Source organism: Vulpes vulpes, chromosome 5 (genome assembly GCF_048418805.1).
Source record: "Vulpes vulpes isolate BD-2025 chromosome 5, VulVul3, whole genome shotgun sequence".
Classification (NCBI taxonomy): domain Eukaryota; kingdom Metazoa; phylum Chordata; class Mammalia; order Carnivora; family Canidae; genus Vulpes; species Vulpes vulpes.
In genome coordinates, this window is record NC_132784.1 from 82,001,872 (window position 1) to 82,021,270 (window position 19,399).

Sequence of the window (19,399 nt, forward strand, 5' to 3'; positions counted from 1 at the left end):
CGGCTCTAAACCGCTGAGCCACTGGGGCTGCCCCCAACTTATTTTTTAAAACTCCCCATAAGCATTTGCAATGGCTGCAAAACATTAATTTGCATAGATATAGTTGACTATTACTCTATTAAGATGGATAGTTAGAGGACTTATAATTATTTTCCATTTAATCCTGCCATGAACATCTTTGTTCACAAAACTTTTTTCTTTTTTCTTTTTTTTTTTGAAAGATTTATTTTTATTTATTTATGATAGACAGAAAGGCAGAGACACAGGCAGAGGGAGAAATAGGCTCCATGCCAGGAGCCTGATGCAGGACTCGATCCCGGGACTCCAGGATCACGCCCTGGGCCAAAGGCAGGCGCGAAACCGCTGAGCCACCCAGGGATCCCCAACTTTTTTCTATATTTTAGGTTGTTTCATAACTATAAGTTCTTAAATAGTATTACTGTGTCAGAGGATAGGAACAGTTTTAAGACTCTCCTTGCATGTTGCCAAATTGCTTTCCCAAAAGTTCCTTTCAGGTTCAGCTTTCTTGATATTATATAAGGATTTGGTACATCAAAAATGCTCTGCATTGTGAAGTTACCTCAGGGTTTAGAAAGCTTTGAAAGGATCTCCCAAAAAGGGGCACCTGGCTGGCTCAGTCCATAGAGTGTGTGACTCTTAATCTCAGAGTCAGGAGTTCAAGCCCCCTGTTGAGTATGAAGATTACTTAAAAATAAAATCTTAAAAAAAAAAAAACAAAAAGCAAACAACTCCTAAAAATTGATTTATTTATTCAACAAACTCTTATCGAGCATCTGTTATGTGCTAGGCATGGTGCTGGATGTTAGAAATAGTAAGAGCTTCTAATAAGGACACGTGAGGAGTTCCAGGAAGTGAGTCCCCTAGGGAGATGACTTGCCACAAACTCAACCTAAATCAAATTCCTACTAGGAAGAGAAAGGATTGGGAGCCTGGCAAAGTGGGAGTCCACCCACTGTTGAAAGGGATGCAGCTGATTGTGGTCATGATGGAATGTGGGCCCCTGTTGTCAGATCTTTTGATTTTTCAGGAAAGGCTGAAAATGGAGGTTTTTAAAAACACTTTGTGAGCACAAATGTGTTTGTGGGCTACTCCAGTCCTCGGCTGCCAGTTGGCAGTGTCCAACAGTCTCTGGTCTGCAGTAGGTGGATTTGGGGAACTGCTAAGGAACATTCAGAGAGAAGACGCAGAATGTCCCCTGGAGAAGTGGGCTGTCCCATGTATTGGTGACGTGGACAGGATGGCAGGGGAGAGGCCATGAATTGTTCCTCAGACTGTGTATCTTTTCCGTAATAAACTCACTCACACGTATGGTCATTGCATCATACGGTGTTTGGTCAGTCCCAGAGGGTGTCAGGAGACTCAGAGGACGTTTGACCCTGTTCTTCCTTCAGTGTGGGGCCACACCCAAGCCTGTACCTTGGGTTCTCAATCACCTCCTGCAAGTAGGTCACTTAGCAGCTCCCAGCCCCTGGAGAGAGTGGTTATGGTACGTGATGGGCAGGACTGAAGGGATCCTTAGTATCGAGTCAGGTCTGCCCATTGGGTACATTCAGAGTGTGGACTTGTAGTTCACTGCCACATAACTAGAACAGAAAACATGCCCTGAAACAGAGCCTGGGAGAGGAGGAGATGAGAAAAGAGAGTTCATATTCTTTCTTTCCTAGGAGAGTGAATTAACCTGTATGAGAGTAGAGACTGGGTGGCCAGCTCTCTGTCCTCGGCCCAGGGTCCTGGTTGTCCTTCTTTTGTGGCTTCCAGGAGCGCTGACCCAGTGCTGAGGAATGAGTTCCAGCCTAGACAGGCAGTGAGGGAGCTGTGTTTTCTTGGAGGTATGGTGTGGAGGAGTGGGGACAGAAGGCAGCTTAAAAATTTGCAGTCTTTTTAATCCATTATTTAAATTTTTGTGTTTTCTAAATTTTTCTTTTTTTAAAAAAAAGTTATTTGGTATTTATTTTTTGTTAGGTAATCTTTATGCCCAGTGTGGGGCTCATAATCAATGACCCCAGGGTCAAGAGTTGCATGCTCTACCGGCTGATCCAGCCAGGTACCCCTCTAAATTTCTTTTTCTTAGAATTTTCCAATTTGCTGCCCTCTCTGAGATGGAAAGCCTTTCTAAATCTGTTCCCCTCATTCCTCAAAACAGCACTTCCTTTACAAGTGCCCAGTTCTAAATGCTTTTCTCCCCTTTCTCGCAGGGCAATTTTTTCTGTGTTGGACCTAATGAAAGTGGACATGGCGAACTTTGCTGTCACTAGCATTAGGCCGCATCTCATGCAGCAATCAGTTGAATATGAAAGGAAGAAGTTTCAGCAGCTTTTGGAGAAGCAGCCAAGTACGTCTAATGCTTTGTGGTGTCCTGCACTCTGTTTTTCCATTTCAGGGCTGTAGTTTGTTGCACAACTATACCGTTCTCAAAACAAAGCTAAAATTCTGTTTGAGAGTGTTATAATTTCAAGACCAAAAAGCACAAGACTTTGGACTTGACAATGGACAAGCAAGAGAAACAAGTAGAATATAAGAATAGAAATTTAAAAGAACAAAGAGGTCTTAAATGGGTTTTTGATGAAAACCCCAGTTTGGGGTAAATTGTATGCTTGACCTTGATTTTTTAAAACATGACAGACTTCAAAAAAAAAAAAAAAACATGACAGACTTCTTGTGACTGTTTAATTCACTTGCCCCTCTCTCTGAGGTAAATGAGGAATTTTACTTTGCCTCCATTTTATATTGCAGAAAATCCTTCTGGTTTTATACCCAGAAGTCTCATTTTTGTAAGCCTCTCAGCTTCAGGAAAACAGGATCATAGAATCCAAACCTGGGTTGCATTTCTAGGGTGTTTTTAGGGGGGTTCTGCATTGACAGCTGATGTTCTGGGTAAATTACAGTCTCTGATTCCAATTTATTACGAGTTCCACTTAGACTCTAACTTTGGCAACTCCAAGATGAAAATGGCAATCTCTTTTTAGATCCTGTTGCCTGACCAGAATAGCTGTTAATGCTGCACCCAGAGCAGGTGTTCATGCAGCCGCAGACAGAGAAAGCCAAGGTGGTCCAGGAGGGGTCAGGAAAGAGTGGAGTAGAAGAAACAGTACCAGGAGAAGACGGGCTGATGCTGCACACGAGGCATGTGCCAGGGCTACATGTGCATTATCATATGTAACCTCTCACTGGAAGCCTACGAGGGAGACCCTGTCATTTTAACCCCATTTTACAGATGTGGAAATTGATCTTGAGAAAATTTTGACCAGAACTGATTGACCACTGCGTGCACTTTCTCAACCGGTGTTGTCCTGCCTCTGAGGAGGCCTTCAGTCTTGCGATGGAAGAGCCTCAATGGGAGAATCAGGTGCCAGCAGCCCGGGTGCAGCAGAGGACTGCTGCACTCCCCAAGCCGGTTGCTCTCAGACTTCCTCCTCATGTGTAAAAGCAGGTGGACTATGGAGTGTGCTGCCTACAGAAGGCTAAAGGGCCGGTACAGCTGCCCAGCAGGACGTCTGTGCCACCAGTGTGCAGTGTGCAGGCGGAGGTGCGTCCTGCAGCGGTGAAAAGTGGACACCCGCCATGCCATTGGCTGCCCACTTGGTTGGAAGGTGGCCTTCGCCAGCAGAGCTGCAGCACATTCTGGGACCTGTCAGAGGGACCAGTTCTGAGACCTCCCATAATGTGGATAAAAAACCTCATCTTTCTCTTATGCTCCTCAGAATCCATGGTGTGTTTCTCAGCTTAGAAAAGGAGGGAGAGCATGAGGGCAGATGAAAGACACTTGAGCTCCCATTGACAGTGCTCCAGATGCCTCCGAAGACACGTCGTATGGGTGCCAGAGCTCACCCCCATGAGGCTGAAAGCAAACCAGCTTGCTGGGAGGCTAAGATCCAGACAAGGGAAGGGCCTCCTTTTCAGTGTGGAGGATATTTTACACTGGGAAACTGTCACCAGTGTCTCATCCCATCTGTCTCTGGGCAAGAATTTCTGCGTCTCACTGAGCTGGAGTCCTCAGAGCTCCCAGCTTTGTCTCCTGTGGTGGTCCGGGTGGGAGTGAAGAGGGTGGTCTGTTGAACCATCAGGAGAGGGCAAGGCCTGGCTACGTGCTTTGTATTCACTATCTTGTTTAATCCCCAGAACTGCCAGTGAGGTGGTATTGTACATCTCTTTGTTAGGAATCTGATAATCCTTAGCTAGTAATTGGCAATACTGTGATTTAAACTGAGTTTTATTTGATTCCAAAGTCCATACGCTATATATATATTTATATATTTATATATACCACACCTTCAGGATGATCTTCCTTAAAGTCATTCCGAGAAACCTCCCTCCTGAGTGTCATAGTAATGTTCACAGCCTTGTTTTTCACAGATTCCCTGGACTTTGTCACCCAATGGCTGGAAGAAGCCGCAGATGACCTTATGAATCAGAAGTATAAAAATGCTCTGCCAGCTGGGGGAGGGGCCACTAGCTCTGAGGACAGTCCCATGCCAAATCCTGTGGCTGTCCAGAATTATGCCTACCTGAAGCTTCTGAAATGGGACCACCTGCAGAAACCTTTCCCCGAAGTAGGTGCTCCAGAGCAGTCTAACCACTCATTTCTTTTTGTGCTGCAGAACTTTAAAAAAATAATACTTTTGTTACTATACAGCTCTCTTACCAGAAAATCTCCCCTTTTAAATTGAACAATTCAGTGGGTTTTAGTCTATTTACAGTTACAGAGCCATTACCACAATTTAATTTCAAAACATTTTCGTCACACCAAAAAGAAACCCTGTGCCCATTAGCAGTCACTACTCTTTCCTCCCTCCCTTCCCCCTTGGCAACCACTAATCTGCTTCCTGTCTCCGTGGATTTGCCTACTCTGGATGTTTCCTATAAATGGGAGCCTACAATATTGACCTTTTGTGTCTGGCTTCTTTGACTAAGCATCATGTTCATCCATGTTGTAGTATGTATCAGTACTTCATTTATTTTCATTTTTATTTTTTTTTATTAAAAGATTTTATTTACTCATGAGAGACAGAGAGAGAAAGAGAGAGGGAGGCAGAGACACAGGCAGAGGGAGAAGCAGGCTCCATGCTGGGAGCCCGATGTGGGACTCAATCCTGAGTCTCCAGGATCACACCCTGGCCTGAAGGTGGCGCTAAACCGCTGAGCCACCTGGGCTACTCGACTTCATTTTTTTAGTTGTTTTTTTTTTTTTTTTTTTTTACCGTGAAATACACATAATACAAAATTTACCATCCTTTTTTTTTTTTTTTTTTTTTAATTTTTTAAAAGTAGGCTCTACACCTAGCGAGGGGCTCATACTCACAACCCCGAGATCAAGAGTCACATGCTCCACCAGCTGAGCCAGCCGGGTGCCCCCAAATTTACCATCTTTAAATGTACAGTTCAGTGGCATTAAGGCTGTTCTCATGATTGTGCCACCATCACCACTATCCTTCTCCAGAACTTTTCCATCTTCACAAATTCAAAATCTTTAAATACTTAACGCCTTTAAACACACCTCATTCCTCCTTCCCCCACAGCCCCTGGCAACCAGCATTCTACTTTGTGTCTCTGGATCTGACTGCTCTGGGTGCCTCAGAGGCTGGAATCCTACAGCATTTGTCCTTTTGTGTCTGGGTTACATCACTCAGCAGATTGTCTTCAAGGCTCATCCATGTTGTGTGTGTCAGCGTTTTCATTTTAAGGCCGAGCGATATTCCAGAGTATGGCTGTACCACATCTTGTTGATTCATTCTTCAGTTGATGGACGTTTTGGTTTCCACGTTGTGGCTGTTGTGAATTGTGCTGCTCTGAGCATATGTGTGCAGGTGTTTGTGGGGGCATGTGTCTTCAGTTCTCCTGGGTAAATCCCGAGGATGAGAATTACGGGGTCATGTGGTGGCTCTAAGTGTAACACCTGGAAGGGCTGCCAGGCGGTCTCCCCCAGTGGCCCCATCCCATTCCCATCCCCCAGCAGCGTGTGGGGCTTCCGGTTTGTGCTGCTGAGCTGCTGGCCTGTTTTACACATCTCGATTAAAACCATGACAGTGATGTTGCTTTTCAGTTTTATCTAAATAATAGTTTCCCATTCCGCATAGAGCATTAAAAAAAAAAAGTAAAACTTCTTCACAATAAGTACCTCTGACTGCAGTGGTCCGTTAAGCAGATGACTAACAAGGGATTGCGGTCATCTTGTCTGCAGCGTGCTGGCTTGGTGTGTAAACCATCGCCTCAGTTTTGAGGGCACTCAGGCTTTTTATCTCTAGCCTCAGAACCTGCTACTTCTCTGAATCTTTCTCATCTAAGTTCCTGATTTTTCCTTTCAAGACACTATAAGCCTAAGGCTTCCCTCTTGCCCCTGAATTCCCCGTTTTGTGCCAAAGGAGGCTTTAAAGAGGGTGTTGTGTTGAGGGTTGGTGGGGGAGGGAGGATTCCTTTCTGAAGAGTGGCATGTTCTCTCCTGGAGGGCAGTTTGCAGACTGACGTCTCTTAAAATACAGCTGTGGGGGAGATGGTGTTTTCCTTGGACACGGACATCTACCCTCAGGATTGATCGTTGGAAATCTTGTGTATCCTAAACTCCAGTCTTGAGCAAAGCTGGGATGCTGCTGGGTAACAGAGCGGAGTCAAGGGAGAGGCTCAGTCTGCCGCAGCATCTCTGTTGAACAATAGAGGATCCTGAATCTTCAAAGGTAGTTTTTACTCCTGGAGAAGAATTCTGGGCTAAGACCCTGAATTGTTAATGTCTTGCTTTGGTGTGTCAGTCTCTTAGAGCAAGACTGGTCCTTAACATTTATTTGGTTCACCTGTAAAAATTCTGATCAGAAGGCATAACTCCTCAGCTTTTCTAGTGCTCTTTCCCTAATCCCACCCCACCGCCCCTCCACCCGCCACCTATGGGGGTGCTTTGGCCTGGTGGGACCCACAGGTGTCTAGCACTGGGGATGCAGTCGTGGAAGTTCACTCCCTGCTTTCTGGGCGGCTTTGGCTTGTTATCTGTCATTCCTCCTTTTCCTACTTACCATTTCTTTTTCATGTTCTTTATTTACTTACCGCTTCTTAGGGCCTCCTTTGTGCTAGATACTGAGGGGGACACCAAGGTGAATAACTTAGGCTCTCCCTTCAAGCAGCTTCTCCCCTCCTTCCCTCCGGGTGCTCTGGCTGGGGTGACTGGCTGGCTGCTTTGCCCAGGCCTTGGTGGAAGTGTTGCAGGACTCGGGAGTTCCAGTTTTAAAGCCAGCACAGCCCTGGACCAACTGGGATGAGTTGGTCTCTCGGCTCCCTTCCTACCTCATTACTCTTTCCTGTCTAATAATACAACTCCTAGTTATCGAGTATTGGCTCTGCTAGCCCACTTTCTATCCCTGGTCTTCCATCCCAAGGACAACGCCCTGTGAAGCAGGAGTCCTCACTTCGTAGAGGGCTCAGAGGGTTGAAGAAATTTGCACAAGCAGAGACTTCAGTGAGAGTGGGCCTCCTGTCCTTAATGTCTCTATGGAAGTCTGAAGGAAAAAGGGGCTCTGAGGTGGAAGGGTGGTTCACGCAGACTCCCTTAAGCTCTGAAATGACTAGAAAATGCTGAGGGATTCTGAGGAGGCACGTGTGGGAGCTGTGGCCTCACCGCCCTCTGCTGGCCAGCCTGTGCCTCCAGCTCAAGGACCATTTCTGTGTATCCATTACAGACCGTGTTGATGGACCAGGCTCGCTTCCAAGAACTCCAGCTCCAACTGGAGCAGCTGACCATCCTGGGGGCCGTGTTGCTGGTCTCTTTCAGCATGGCAGCCCCAGGAATTTCCAGCCAGGCTGACTTTGCTGAGAAACTCAAGATGATCGTGAAGATTCTGCTAACAGATATGCATCTGCCGTAAGTGGCCGCAAGCTGTGGGGGTGGGGTGGGGTGGGGGTTAGGGGGTGGGGGTGGGGCTGGGAGGGATAGGGGGAGGTGGGAGGCAGCAGTAGCAGAACGCAGACTAGGATGAGGTCTCCCGATGTGGGGAGACTCCGGGGCTGCTCTCCAGGAACTGAGAGAAGCCTTTGCTCCCTGGTTTTCTCGTCCCAGCAGAATTTATTCAGTTTCATACGAATGGCGTTACAGTCGATGCTAGGATTGGCAAGGCTCTAGGAGAGTGGCTTTCACGTGTTTAGGACCAGGACTCACAGGAGGAAATTCCTTTTCCGTTGTGACCTGCTACATACTTCAAAGACACACATGCCTGAAATAGAAACTTCACAAAGTGAAACTTACTCTATGCTTAGTACAGATTCTTAGAACTTTTAAAAAAAAAAAAAACCAGTTGCTACTCACTGAATTGTTCTCACAACCTGCTAACAGCTTGGACCACACAGCCCTAGGGAAAGGTCCTATAAGAAGCAGGTGGCCTTCCCCCCTGAGTCCCCAGGCTGTGGACAGTTTCCTGCCCTCTGCACATTCCTTGTGACCATTCTGTGTTGTGTAGAAGTAGATCAGATTGATCCAGCAGCATGGACCCACACCTGTGCAGGGGCAGCTGCTGGTCTGCTCCTGCAGAGACATCTGGTCAGGTGGTTCATGGGTTCACAGCATGTAGAATGTTTTTTAATGGTTATAAGTAAACACCATATCTGCCAAGGTCCAGATCAGAAGATTCCTCGAGAATGTCCCCAGACACTCTCATTGTCACCAAACGGGAATTCTTTTCTTTCTTTCTTTCTTTCTTTCTTTCTTTCTTTCTTTCTTTCTTTCTTTCTTTCTTTCTTCTCTTTCCTTTCTTTTCTTTTCTTTTCTTTTCTTTTTTCTTTCTTTCTTTCTTTCTTTCTTTCTTTCTTTCTTTCTTTCTTTCTTTCTTCTCTTTCTTTCTTCTCTTTCTTTCTCTTTTTTTAAGATTTTATTTATTTATTCATGAGAGACCCAGAGAGGCAGAGACACAGGCAGAGGGAGAAGCAGGGTCCCTGCAGGGAGCCTGATGCAGGGCTCGATCCCAGGACCTCAGGATCATGCCCTGAGCCAAAGCAGACGCTCAACCACTGAGCCACCCGGGCGTCCCCCAAACAGGAATTTTCTTGCCAAGTTCGCACAAGACATGCACATGCCCAGTGTGATGAGGTGTGTGTGCACATGTGGTGTTAGGCCAGGAGGGGGCTGCTGATCTGAGGCCCTTGCACGGGGCATCCCTGGGCTGTCACCGAGGTCCCCCTACCCCCAGCAGACCTGGTTGTCCACTGCCTAAAGCTACTGATAAGGGGGCCTGTCTGGCACTTCCTTACGAGTCCAGGCCTGCACTGTTGGGTCCACCCTGGCACTTGGGTCGGCAGAGTTGGTACCAGCAGTGAGTCCCAGGGCTCTCACATTTGCTCTCACTGCTTCTACTGTACAAAGGGTCCAGGTCCAGGACAAAGGCCTTAGAGAAAACCCACCAGCAGGAGGGCTCCCCATAGATACCCTAGGAGAGCCCTAGGACTCTGGGAAATCAAGGTGCTAATTTTCTTAACTTTGGGATTTCAATTTTATTTATTCTTTTAAACTAGTTCATACATTCCCATGTTTCAAAAATCAAAAAGGGACAGAAGGGTTTCCAATGAAAACTTCCTCTCCTGCTCCTGTCCCACAGCTCCCAAATTCTGGGTTCAGGCTTCTTGCAGCACGCAGATGCTAGCCAGCAGTTGGGTTTGGGGTTGTTAGTGCTGGGAGAGCCTGAGTCCTCCCCTTCCCGGTGTCCTTTCCAGCAGAGAGAGCAGGAGTCCCCTGAGTCCAGTGTGCACAGCCTGAAAGGGCGGGGGCAGAGAAGAGAGCCCCAGATTTTGTCTTTGAACATGTCATTCTGTGAATGGGTGATGGTGACTCTTCTCAGGGCTTGGGCTCTTATTTGGCTTGAGTGGGGGGAGACGTGCACTTTATCGGCTCTTTCTTCCCTGCCTTCTCCTCTCCCTTCTCAAGCTCCTTCCATCTGAAGGATGCCCTGACTACCATCGGGGAGAAGGTCTGCCTGGAGGTGAGCAGCTGCCTTGCCCTGTGTGGGCTCACTCCCTTCACCGCGGAAAAGGAGGCCGTGCTCAAGGGCCAGATCCAGGCTGTGGCCAATCCCGACGACCCCATCCGCAGGATCATGGGTATGACTGGGGGGAAGATGGGCGGCAGGGATGTGCCCTTGGAGGGGCTGGCAGACTGGCCCCTCTGAAGAAATTTGGAAGGTTTTGATAGGTTGTGAGTGCTGATGAGTGAGGAGAGTGAGTAATTCCCAGCAATGAGAGCGACCCAGAGGTTTGGACAAGTGACCAGGAAGCTGTCATTGTTCTGGGAGCTCTGACTTAGGAATCACAGGCTTTGTTCACAACCCTGCTTCAGCACTATGACGTAATAGAAAATATATGTAGTGGTCACTCCCCCCCCACCCCACCCCCGCCCCCGTTCCTAGCACAGAGCTCCTAAAATTCTTGTAATTTCCTAAGTGATAAGAGCACTAGAAGTATCTTTTGTTCTAAGATTGGTCTTTGACCCGGATCCTGACACACGGGATCCTTTGGAATTTCCTGGGTGATAAGAGTGCCTTTTGTTTTAATGAGAGGACTCTGGATGGGCTCTGAAAGACCAAGCCATGATTAGAAGCTCCGCGTTTTCAGTCGCACTCCCTCTGTGCTCCAAGAGGGGGGATAGGGGCTGGAAATGCTTATGATGAAACCTCTATAAATAACCCAGGAGTACGGGGTTTGGGGAACATATCCATGTAATGGGAGGGTGATGTATCCAACTGCACAAAAGCTCCTGCCCTCGACTTTCCCAGACCTCACCCTATCTTGTTCTGGTTTTCATTTGTATCCAAATTCTTTATTATCTAATAAGCTAGTAAACATACGTGTTTCCCTGAGTTCTGTGAGCTGTTCTAGCCAATAATCAAAATCCAAGGGAGAGGATCATGGGAACCTCCACTTTGTAGCCAAATCAGCAGGAGCTGTGTGTGTCCTGGGGACCTGCTACTCGCAGTTGGCATCTGAAGGTTGCAGGGGGTCAGCCTCGCGGGACTGAGCCCGACGTGTGGGATGTGGTACAATTGTAGGACACCCCACCGGTGTAGCAGAGAATCACTGGGTGTGGGGAGCCCCTGCCCTCGCCCACATCTGGGGCTGGAGTGTTTGGGATGTGGGGTGAGAGTGAAGGAGGAGCAGGGGTTTTCTCCACAAGCACCTGCTGCGTGGCTTGAGCAGGTGACCAGATGCTTGAGGTTCCTCATCTCTACGGGGAATAATAGGGACAACCCTGCATGGTTGCTGGAGGACCACAAGGCGGGAGATGTATAGAGTGCTTATCAGAGTGCCCGCAGCGCATCGCAGGTACTCACTGGAGAGGAGCCGTTATTAAAAAGATTACTGTGTTAGCTGTTACTCTTCATCGTCACAGCTGTAGCACTATGGAAAATTCTGTTCATTGGTTGATCGAGGAATACAGTGATCATCTAATTTTGTGGTGCCCGGCTGGCTCAGTCGGTAGAGCACGTGACTCTTGATCTCAGGTTATGAGTTTGAGCCCTACGTTGGGTATAGAGATTACTTAAACTTTTTTTTTAAATTTTTTTAAATTTTTATTTATTTATGATAGAGAGAGAGAGAGAGAGAGAGGCAGAGACACAGGCAGAGGGAGAAGCAGGCTCCATGCACCAGGAGCCCGATGTGGGATTCGATCCCGGGTCTCCACGATCGCGCCCTGGGCCAAAGGCAGGCGCCAAACTGCTGCACCACCCAGGGATCCCTACTTAAACTTTTTATTTTTATTTATTTTTATTTATTTTTTTTTAATTTTTTTTTAAATTTATTTATGATAGTCACACAGAGAGAGAGAGAGAGGCAGAGACATAGGCAGAGGGAGAAGCAGGCTCCATGCACCGGGAGCCCGACATGGGATTCGATCCCGGGTCTCCAGGATCGCGCCCTGGGCCAAAGGCAGGCGCTAAACTGCTGCGCCACCCAGGGATCCCAGATTGAAGACTTTTTATTTTTTATTTTTTATTTTTTTTTTAATTTATTTATGATAGTCATACAGAGAGAGAGAGAGAGGCAGAGACACAGGCAGAGGGAGAAGCAGGCTCCATGCACCGGGAGCCCGACGTGGGACTCGATCCCGGATCTCCAGGATCGCGCCCTGGGCCAAAGGCAGGCGCCAAACCGCTGCGCCACCCAGGGATCCCGAAGACTTTTTAAAAATTAAATTACTTCATCCCATCCCTGGCTCGGTCACAATGTCATCTGTGGGTCACTCAGGGGGAGCCTGTTGCTGACATAAGGATCATCAAAATTAATATGACTGACCTTGGTAGAGATGCAGAAAAATGCAGTAAACAGACGGATGGCTAAAAGCTGCTCCGTGTCCCACCATGTTGGGTGCTTAGTGACCACTGGTTACTGTCCTGGGGATAAAAACGAGCCCTGGGGTAGGAATGATAGGAGGATCTCTAGTTCTAGGTGAGGCTTCCAGCTCTGAGAACCTCAGAAAACCAAAGTAACTTTGAAACAGGTGATGGACCCATTGGGTCAGCAGTTGCTCTGTCAGTATATCTTGGGGTCCGAAGGGCATAGGTCATTTGCACCTGAGAGGGTCCCACAGGGCAGGTGCAGTTTGAAAGAACCCGATTATATAAATGCCCCTATTGCTTTTCTAATAAAATTTGTGAGAAGCGTGGCTTGCATACTCTTTTTGGTTGACGAGGACAGTGCAAAAGCATCAGAGAGAGCAATGACTTAAAAAGCACCAACTGAAGTTATTCCCAAGAAGTATAAGCTTGCAAATGGCCACAGCTCCATGGCTTCCTGCTGTGGGCATGAAAGAAGGAAGTTCATGCTTCTTACATGTCAGTTTGGTGGGAAAGGCTCACAAACCGACAATGCTGGAATTTTCTTTTTTCTCTTCTCATTTTTGAATTTATAATTCCTGCTTTACTTCCACCCCCCACCCCCCCATTTTTTATGTGCTCTTCGGCAGTGGCTCATGGTGGTCTCCGTGTGTCTTTCTCCTCAGCAGAATCTACTGAAACTGCAGTCTCCTTTTTTTAAAATAATTTTTTTAAAGATTTAATTTATTTGAGAGAGAGACCGAGCACAAGCAGGGGGTAGGGGCAGAGGGAGATGAAACAGGGAGTCCGATGTGGGGCTTGATCCCAGGACCCAGAGATGGTGATCTGAGCTGAGGGCTTAACCGACTGCACCACCCAGGTGCCCCTCTAGTCTCCTTTTATTGATTAACGCATTTGTCCTTCCTTCACAAATGTATTCTGAGCTCTTACTGGGGCCAGGCCTCGTGAGTGTGAGAGGAAACGTCATAAACGGGGTGAATGCTCAGAAGCACTCAGTGCTGTGGGTCCTCGGGCTAGGGGGTGGGCAGGGAAGAACTCTCCCGGAAGGGTGATGGAAAGGGGATGTCGAAGCTAAAAACCAAGCAGCATCAGAGGTTTGCAGAGTCATCCTGAACAAGCAACAACTGACTGCTTTCTTTTGGATCACAGATTCCCGAATCCTGATCTTCTTAGAGAGCTACCTTGCCACAGGTCATCAGAAGCCATTGCCCACGGTACCCGGGGGATTGGGCCCGGTTCAGAGAGAGCTGGAGGAGGTTGCTATTAAATTTGTGCGCCTGGTCAACTACAACAAGCTGGTCTTCAGTCCCTACTACGATGTCATCCTCAGTAAGGTCCTCGTCCCACCCTAGCGCATCCGCGCTCCGTAGCCGCCGCCGCAGTACTAGCCTCCTGGTCCAGTACCTGTTCTCCACCATAATGTTGCTTTGGAAAATGGCTATTTAGTACATCTCTGTGTAACAGCCCTGATTCCAAAAGGAAGATTATCGTGTATCACTGTTGAAAAGAGTTGTTGAAAAGCGCACTGAATTCTGTTTCGAAGGTTTGTATTGATGAGTGCAAGTTTACAAATCAAGAAGCTTCCTGTTATCCTGAGTTTGAGGTAGCTCTGCTACCGCCGTGGTCTGCGCCCGACGCTGTCCTGATTCTAGCTGTCTTGTCTTTCCCAGGGGGCTGGGGCCTCTCTCCTGCCCCCTGGGTCCTTTCTCTTTAGGACACCCGAGAATGAGAGACCGAGCCATGACGGTGTTGAGACTCTTGCCCCTCTCTGGCACACCCCCCACTGTCCCCTCCAGCTATTTTGTGTTAGAAGGGCTATGCATAGTCTTACTGTCCCCCGCCCCCCAGGCTGCCCCCATATAGGGCTTTATCCCCCTGCCTGGCCTAGCCAGAGCTCCGGAGCCCTTTTGCTCTAGAGGAGATTTAATTGATTTTAAAAAGCTTATTCTTTTATACAGAATTATTCCTGAGCCTGGATGACAGCAGTTATGACTTCTGGGATCTAGAAGAAAGGAGATTCTTTGACTTTTAAGCTTTGAAAGTTAAGGAGGAAATATTTTTTTAAACTATATATATGTTGGTGTAATTTAAAAGACAGATGTCTGAAGTTTTTACTGAGAAATTCGCTCTGATACAATACACAGATGTATTGATTGGATTTGAATTTGAGAAATAGATTTCAGTGTTTTCAGATATAACAGTAAGAGTGTAAGCTCACTTGGATAAGGAAGTCATAGAAAATCCCCGGTTGTGAAGCACTATTTTTTGAGAAACTTCAGTGATAGGAATTCCTGACATATCCTGTGACTGAAAGGGTAGTCGAGGTCAGATGGATGACCCTCTATGGTAAAAATATAAGTAAAAGGTGTGCGTGTGTGTGCATGGGTGTGTGTGTGTGTGTATGCGTGGATGTGTGTTTTAGACAGGGACATTATATTAGAAGCAGAGCCATGAAGTCGAGCATGAACTCCAAGTGCTGGAACATTATTTAAGATAATGCAAGGAATCCCTTAAAGCTGGTGAGGGGTTGCGGAGGGGCAGGTCGGCTTGGCAGCCTCCGCGAGAGGAACATTCACTGTGTAGACTCACGGCGAGGGGTACCAAGCTTCAGGAGCAGGAACGGTTATGGCGGGGGGATGTGATTGTTCCAAATACGTGCTACAAACTGTGTTGTAATGGTGTTTTTTACTTGCAGTCAGAAATACGTGCTGTGTTATGTGGTCAGAAATCCTATTGTTAAAGTTTTTACTCAAGGACAAATCTTCCCTGGTTTCATTGGAAGGGAATAAAAGTTCAGTAAGTAGAGCTTTTAAAGAACAAAATCACATCTTTAATAGCGTCTTCAAGTGAGGTCACTTTTGGAAGTGTTTCTGGAGTTCATTGCTCTGTGGCAGCTGTGCTTGTTGGTCATATGGTGTCCTCCCAGGCAGAGAGGCTCTGTGCCCTCTGTGGGGCTTGAACTCATGACCCTGAGGTCACAAGTCGCATGCTCTGCCGACTGAACCGCCAGGGCCTCCCCCCCCCCCCCCCCCCATCCTGCACACTTGCCCGCCTCCACCTCGGTGTTTGTGGTTTTGGCCTTCCTCTGCCAACAATGAAGGAGAGGAGCTTTACCTCCAAGTACGTAGCGGGGTGGGGGGTGGGGGAGTTAGGGCTTCTGTAGTCATTCTTTCTAAATCTTAAAAAGCCTTCTTTTTGCCTTCTTTTATAAGGATTGACTTTTTACAAGGTTTGTTTTTTTCCCCCCTCATGAATTCCTAAATCGACAACATTAAGTTTGGACCATTGGAAATCTTGATGTATATATTACAGCGGACCTGCACAGACCCTCATGCGCCCCCACTACCTCAGTGTCCACTGGTGGAGTTCTCCAAGTGGCAAAGCCAAGAATGAAGGAGGCAAAGTTCGGAATCACAATATTCATATTGAATTGTGTTGTTGTTCTCTGGAGTAGGGGAGCTACTTTCTTCCTGGAATCTCATAGGATTATCACTAAGGGCCAGGAAAATTCATTTAGTTCATTTAGCCACTCAGGAAATGTTTGTTGAACATCTCCCCTCGCCCCCTCTTACAGTGCTCCCTCCAAGATACGTATCAACGATCCTTCAGAATTGAACTGGTTCTGTGTCATGCATTCTGATTGGATTCGACAGGATTTCCTAACAGGTTTGTGGAAACAAGCATCTTTTAGGAAAGTGCGAGGTTTATTTAGCGGTAGTACTTTACTGTGAATAGAACTGAACGCCTTGAGCTCGGTCCATCATAGCTAGTTTGTTCGATTTATCTGATGGTCTCATGGATGAATGTCTAGGCAGGAACTGCTACTTTGTCAGCTCCTGGGTGGGGGGATGGATGGATGGATTTTCAGCATAGATGTTTTTTCAAAGTCTCGTTACATTTAAAGCAAGCTGTACAGTGGGACTGTTTATGTGACCGTATAACCCGACTGTAAATACACTTCCAGTAAGGATGTCTTGCTGATTGAGTGCAGTAGGCAGGTACATAAAAGCTTTTTTTCTCGAAGTTATTAAGAAGCCTGACACAGCAGGCGTATACTGTGCACATGCAGGCTGACGACTAATGGATTACTTAGCAGTTCTGTTTTTGTGGAGGTGCTTATGTTCATTTCTCCAAAACCTTAGGGTTCCTGGGAATAAAGGGCTTGCTGCCACCACCTTTCCTGATGAGTTATGAAGGGAATAGGTGTTTGCTTCTTGATTTCCAGTGGCTTCTGGCACGCTCTGGTTTTTATGGAGAACACTGTATTTCTTTTCATTTTTGAGGCAGGGTGGTAGAGTGGAAAAGGCTAGGAGCTGTCTGGAAACTGGAGTTACGACCCCATTTCTGTTACGTACTAACTGGGCAAATCAGGACCGACCTCCAGCACATTTAAAGTCAAAGGACTAGACTTGATCTTGAAATTGCGTTCAAGTCCTCACATTCTGTGATGTGTCTCATTTGAGTGAGCTAAGCATCCTGCGGTAGGATTGTGCACAGAGCTCCTGATTGAGAGGACGGCGTGGGTTGGAGTCTTCTCTCTGTTGCCTTCTTACTGGTTATGTGATACTGGGCCAGTCATTGTCCCTCGGGCTTCAGCATTTTCATCTGTAAAATGGGAAAATGACTAACTCATACGTCTTGTGAGGATTAAATTGGATACTGGGTATTAGAATGCTCTGTATATGGGAAAGGACTATAAATCGCCTGGTGAACCACCAAGGAGAGCATGTAACCCTCTACCTGTAGGTGTACATGCGTCTGTACACGTGTCTGTGCCCAGCCTCCCTTCAGTCGGTGCGTTCTACAGGCCGGAGGGAAGGTTCCCCTGTCCCACGACTTGTACTTTCTTCTGTATAAAAGCTGCACTCCTCCTTTTCCTCCTCTCCCTACTTCCACCGCCACCCCACCAACTCCTCCCCACCCTCGCCTCAGTATTTGAACTAAATGAATGTGAGTGAACAAATGAAGGATGGCAGATGATGGGCTATGAAATTCCTATTTAAATTGAAAACGTAATCTAAATAAAGAACCACATTGATGTTTGCAATTGCGTATTTATATTGGATTTTGAATTCTTTAACTGTTTTGTTCATAGTGCTCAAAACAACTTTGTGGGATGGAGGAGCACTGTAAGCTCAATAAGCTCTATTAATCTGTCAAATGCTCACTGATCCTGTCTGAAATAGCTAGAGCCCTAGAATAGAAAGTGTCAGAAACCTGAAAGGGCAGAACTGAGTTACACCTGGCCCTAGTGTGGGCTTGTTTATATTGCCTGCAGAACCAAAGAACCAGGACTGATGTGTAGGCTTGGTTTAGGTTTGAAATCAGATGTGTCTAGAGTCAGTAGCACGAGTCACATTTTTCACCACTTTTACATTGTATCTGAACTAAACAGAACCATTTTAAGAGTAAATGGCTGGGTGGATGGATGGATTTACTCTGAAATGGTTCTGACTTAAAAGCAACCCTAGAGGGGGATCCCTGGGTGGCTTAGAGGTTTAGCGCTGCCTTCAGCCCAGGGTGTGATCCTGGAGACCTGGGATCGAGTCCCACATCAGGCTCCCTGCTGTCCCTGCTGTATAGAGCCTGCTTCTCCCTCTGCCTGTGTCTCTGTGTGTCTCTCATGAATGAATAAATAAAATCTTAAAAAAAAAAAAAAAGGCAACCCTAGAACTGAAGAAGCTCCCTCACTTCATTTTCATTCATTCCACCTCTGCTTTCCCAAGTGCCGTCTTTCTCGTGCTCAAAGCATAACTCTGGATAGGGCCTAGGGAAGAAAATTTAGAAAATGGAGGAATTGTTTTTCTTGTCTTTTATTCCCAAAGCTTAGTAAGCTGACCTTTTGTTGAATATGTAAGATTTTACTTAGATCAGGAACATGGTACCTGAGTATTGTTACTTCGTCTAAATGATGTCAGGACTGAAATCTCAAATAGAACTTCACTTAAAAAAAAAAAGAAAAAATATGGGCAGCCCCGGTGGCGTCGCGGTTTAGCACCGCCTGCAGCCCGGGGCTTGATCCTGGAGACCCTGGATCGGGTCCCGTGTCGGGCTCCCTGCATGGAGCCTGCTTCTCCCTCTGCCTGTGTCTCTGCCTCTCTCTCTCTCTCTCTCTATGAATAAATAAAATCTTAAAAAAAATATATAGAACTTCACTTGCTGAATGGCAGGTAAGAGGACTGCTGACATTAATGAAGTTTGCTTTGGGAACTGAAATGTAAAAAAAAATTTATGAACATGCTATTTATGCCTTTACTGTCGTGTAAGTGAACTCTTGGTTTTACATGCTAAGCACAGGCCAGTAGAGGGTTTATAAAATTACCAGAAGAATTCATAATTACTGACCAAGGTTAATATACTGACAAAAGTATATTTTTTTTGTTCTTTCCTAATGGTACAAATTTGGTTCAGTTTTACACTTACTAGGGAGCTACAGCCTCTTACTTTACGAGGTGCGGCAGCATATTGAAATTCAGTGCTAAAGCCTAGAGTTTGATTTTTAAGGACTTAGAGTCCTTCTATCTTACCTGGTCCTAGGATTCTCTAGAAAATGTCATTGCTCTTATAATAAGGGAAACATGGATATCTTTTGGAACTTTCTTCTGGATCTAGTACTTATGGATAGAGGATGGTTCCTGGACATGTGGGACTGGCTGTATGAGCATCTGCACATTACGGTTATTTATTTTTTTTTCCACATTACGGTTCTAAAAGTAAGTTCAAATTTCTAACATCATGCTACTTGATCAACTGTGTCTACGAAAGGAATGATCAAATACTCACAAACATGTTAAAATCTAAAAATTCATATATATTTATACCAGAGCATCAGAAAATAGTTTCTTCTAACAGATAATCCTTTTTGTGTTTAGATCAAATAATAGGGGAGAAACAGCCTAGAAATAAATGCAGCAAGAACAGCTATAACACACCAATGGCTGCTTAGTGGCACTTTTCATCAAGTTAGGCATGTGTGGGTTTTCTCTTTATTACAATGCTAAAAAAAAAAAATCATTTTTCATGCATTCATTAGCTTTGTGTTGTCGTTCATGCAGACATCCTCACAGATGGAAGCCCTTTTTTGT

The 19,399-nt window shown here is 46.2% G+C and overlaps 1 protein-coding gene across 2 annotated transcripts in view; it reads left to right on the forward strand.

The window, feature by feature from the left end:
• TCP11L1 (t-complex 11 like 1) overlaps positions 1-17,361 on the forward strand; it is a 40,288-nt gene extending 22,927 nt beyond the window's left edge. For both annotated transcript variants that reach the window (XM_026012769.2, XM_026012770.2), the window contains exons 6-10: positions 2,217-2,353; positions 4,375-4,571; positions 7,680-7,861; positions 9,911-10,083; positions 13,464-17,361. In XM_026012769.2, coding sequence (XP_025868554.1) covers positions 2,217-2,353; positions 4,375-4,571; positions 7,680-7,861; positions 9,911-10,083; positions 13,464-13,666 — 892 coding nt within the window. In that variant the 3' untranslated portion in view covers positions 13,667-17,361. The remainder of the gene's footprint in view (positions 1-2,216; positions 2,354-4,374; positions 4,572-7,679; positions 7,862-9,910; positions 10,084-13,463) is intronic.
• Positions 17,362-19,399: the final 2,038 nt, after the last annotated feature.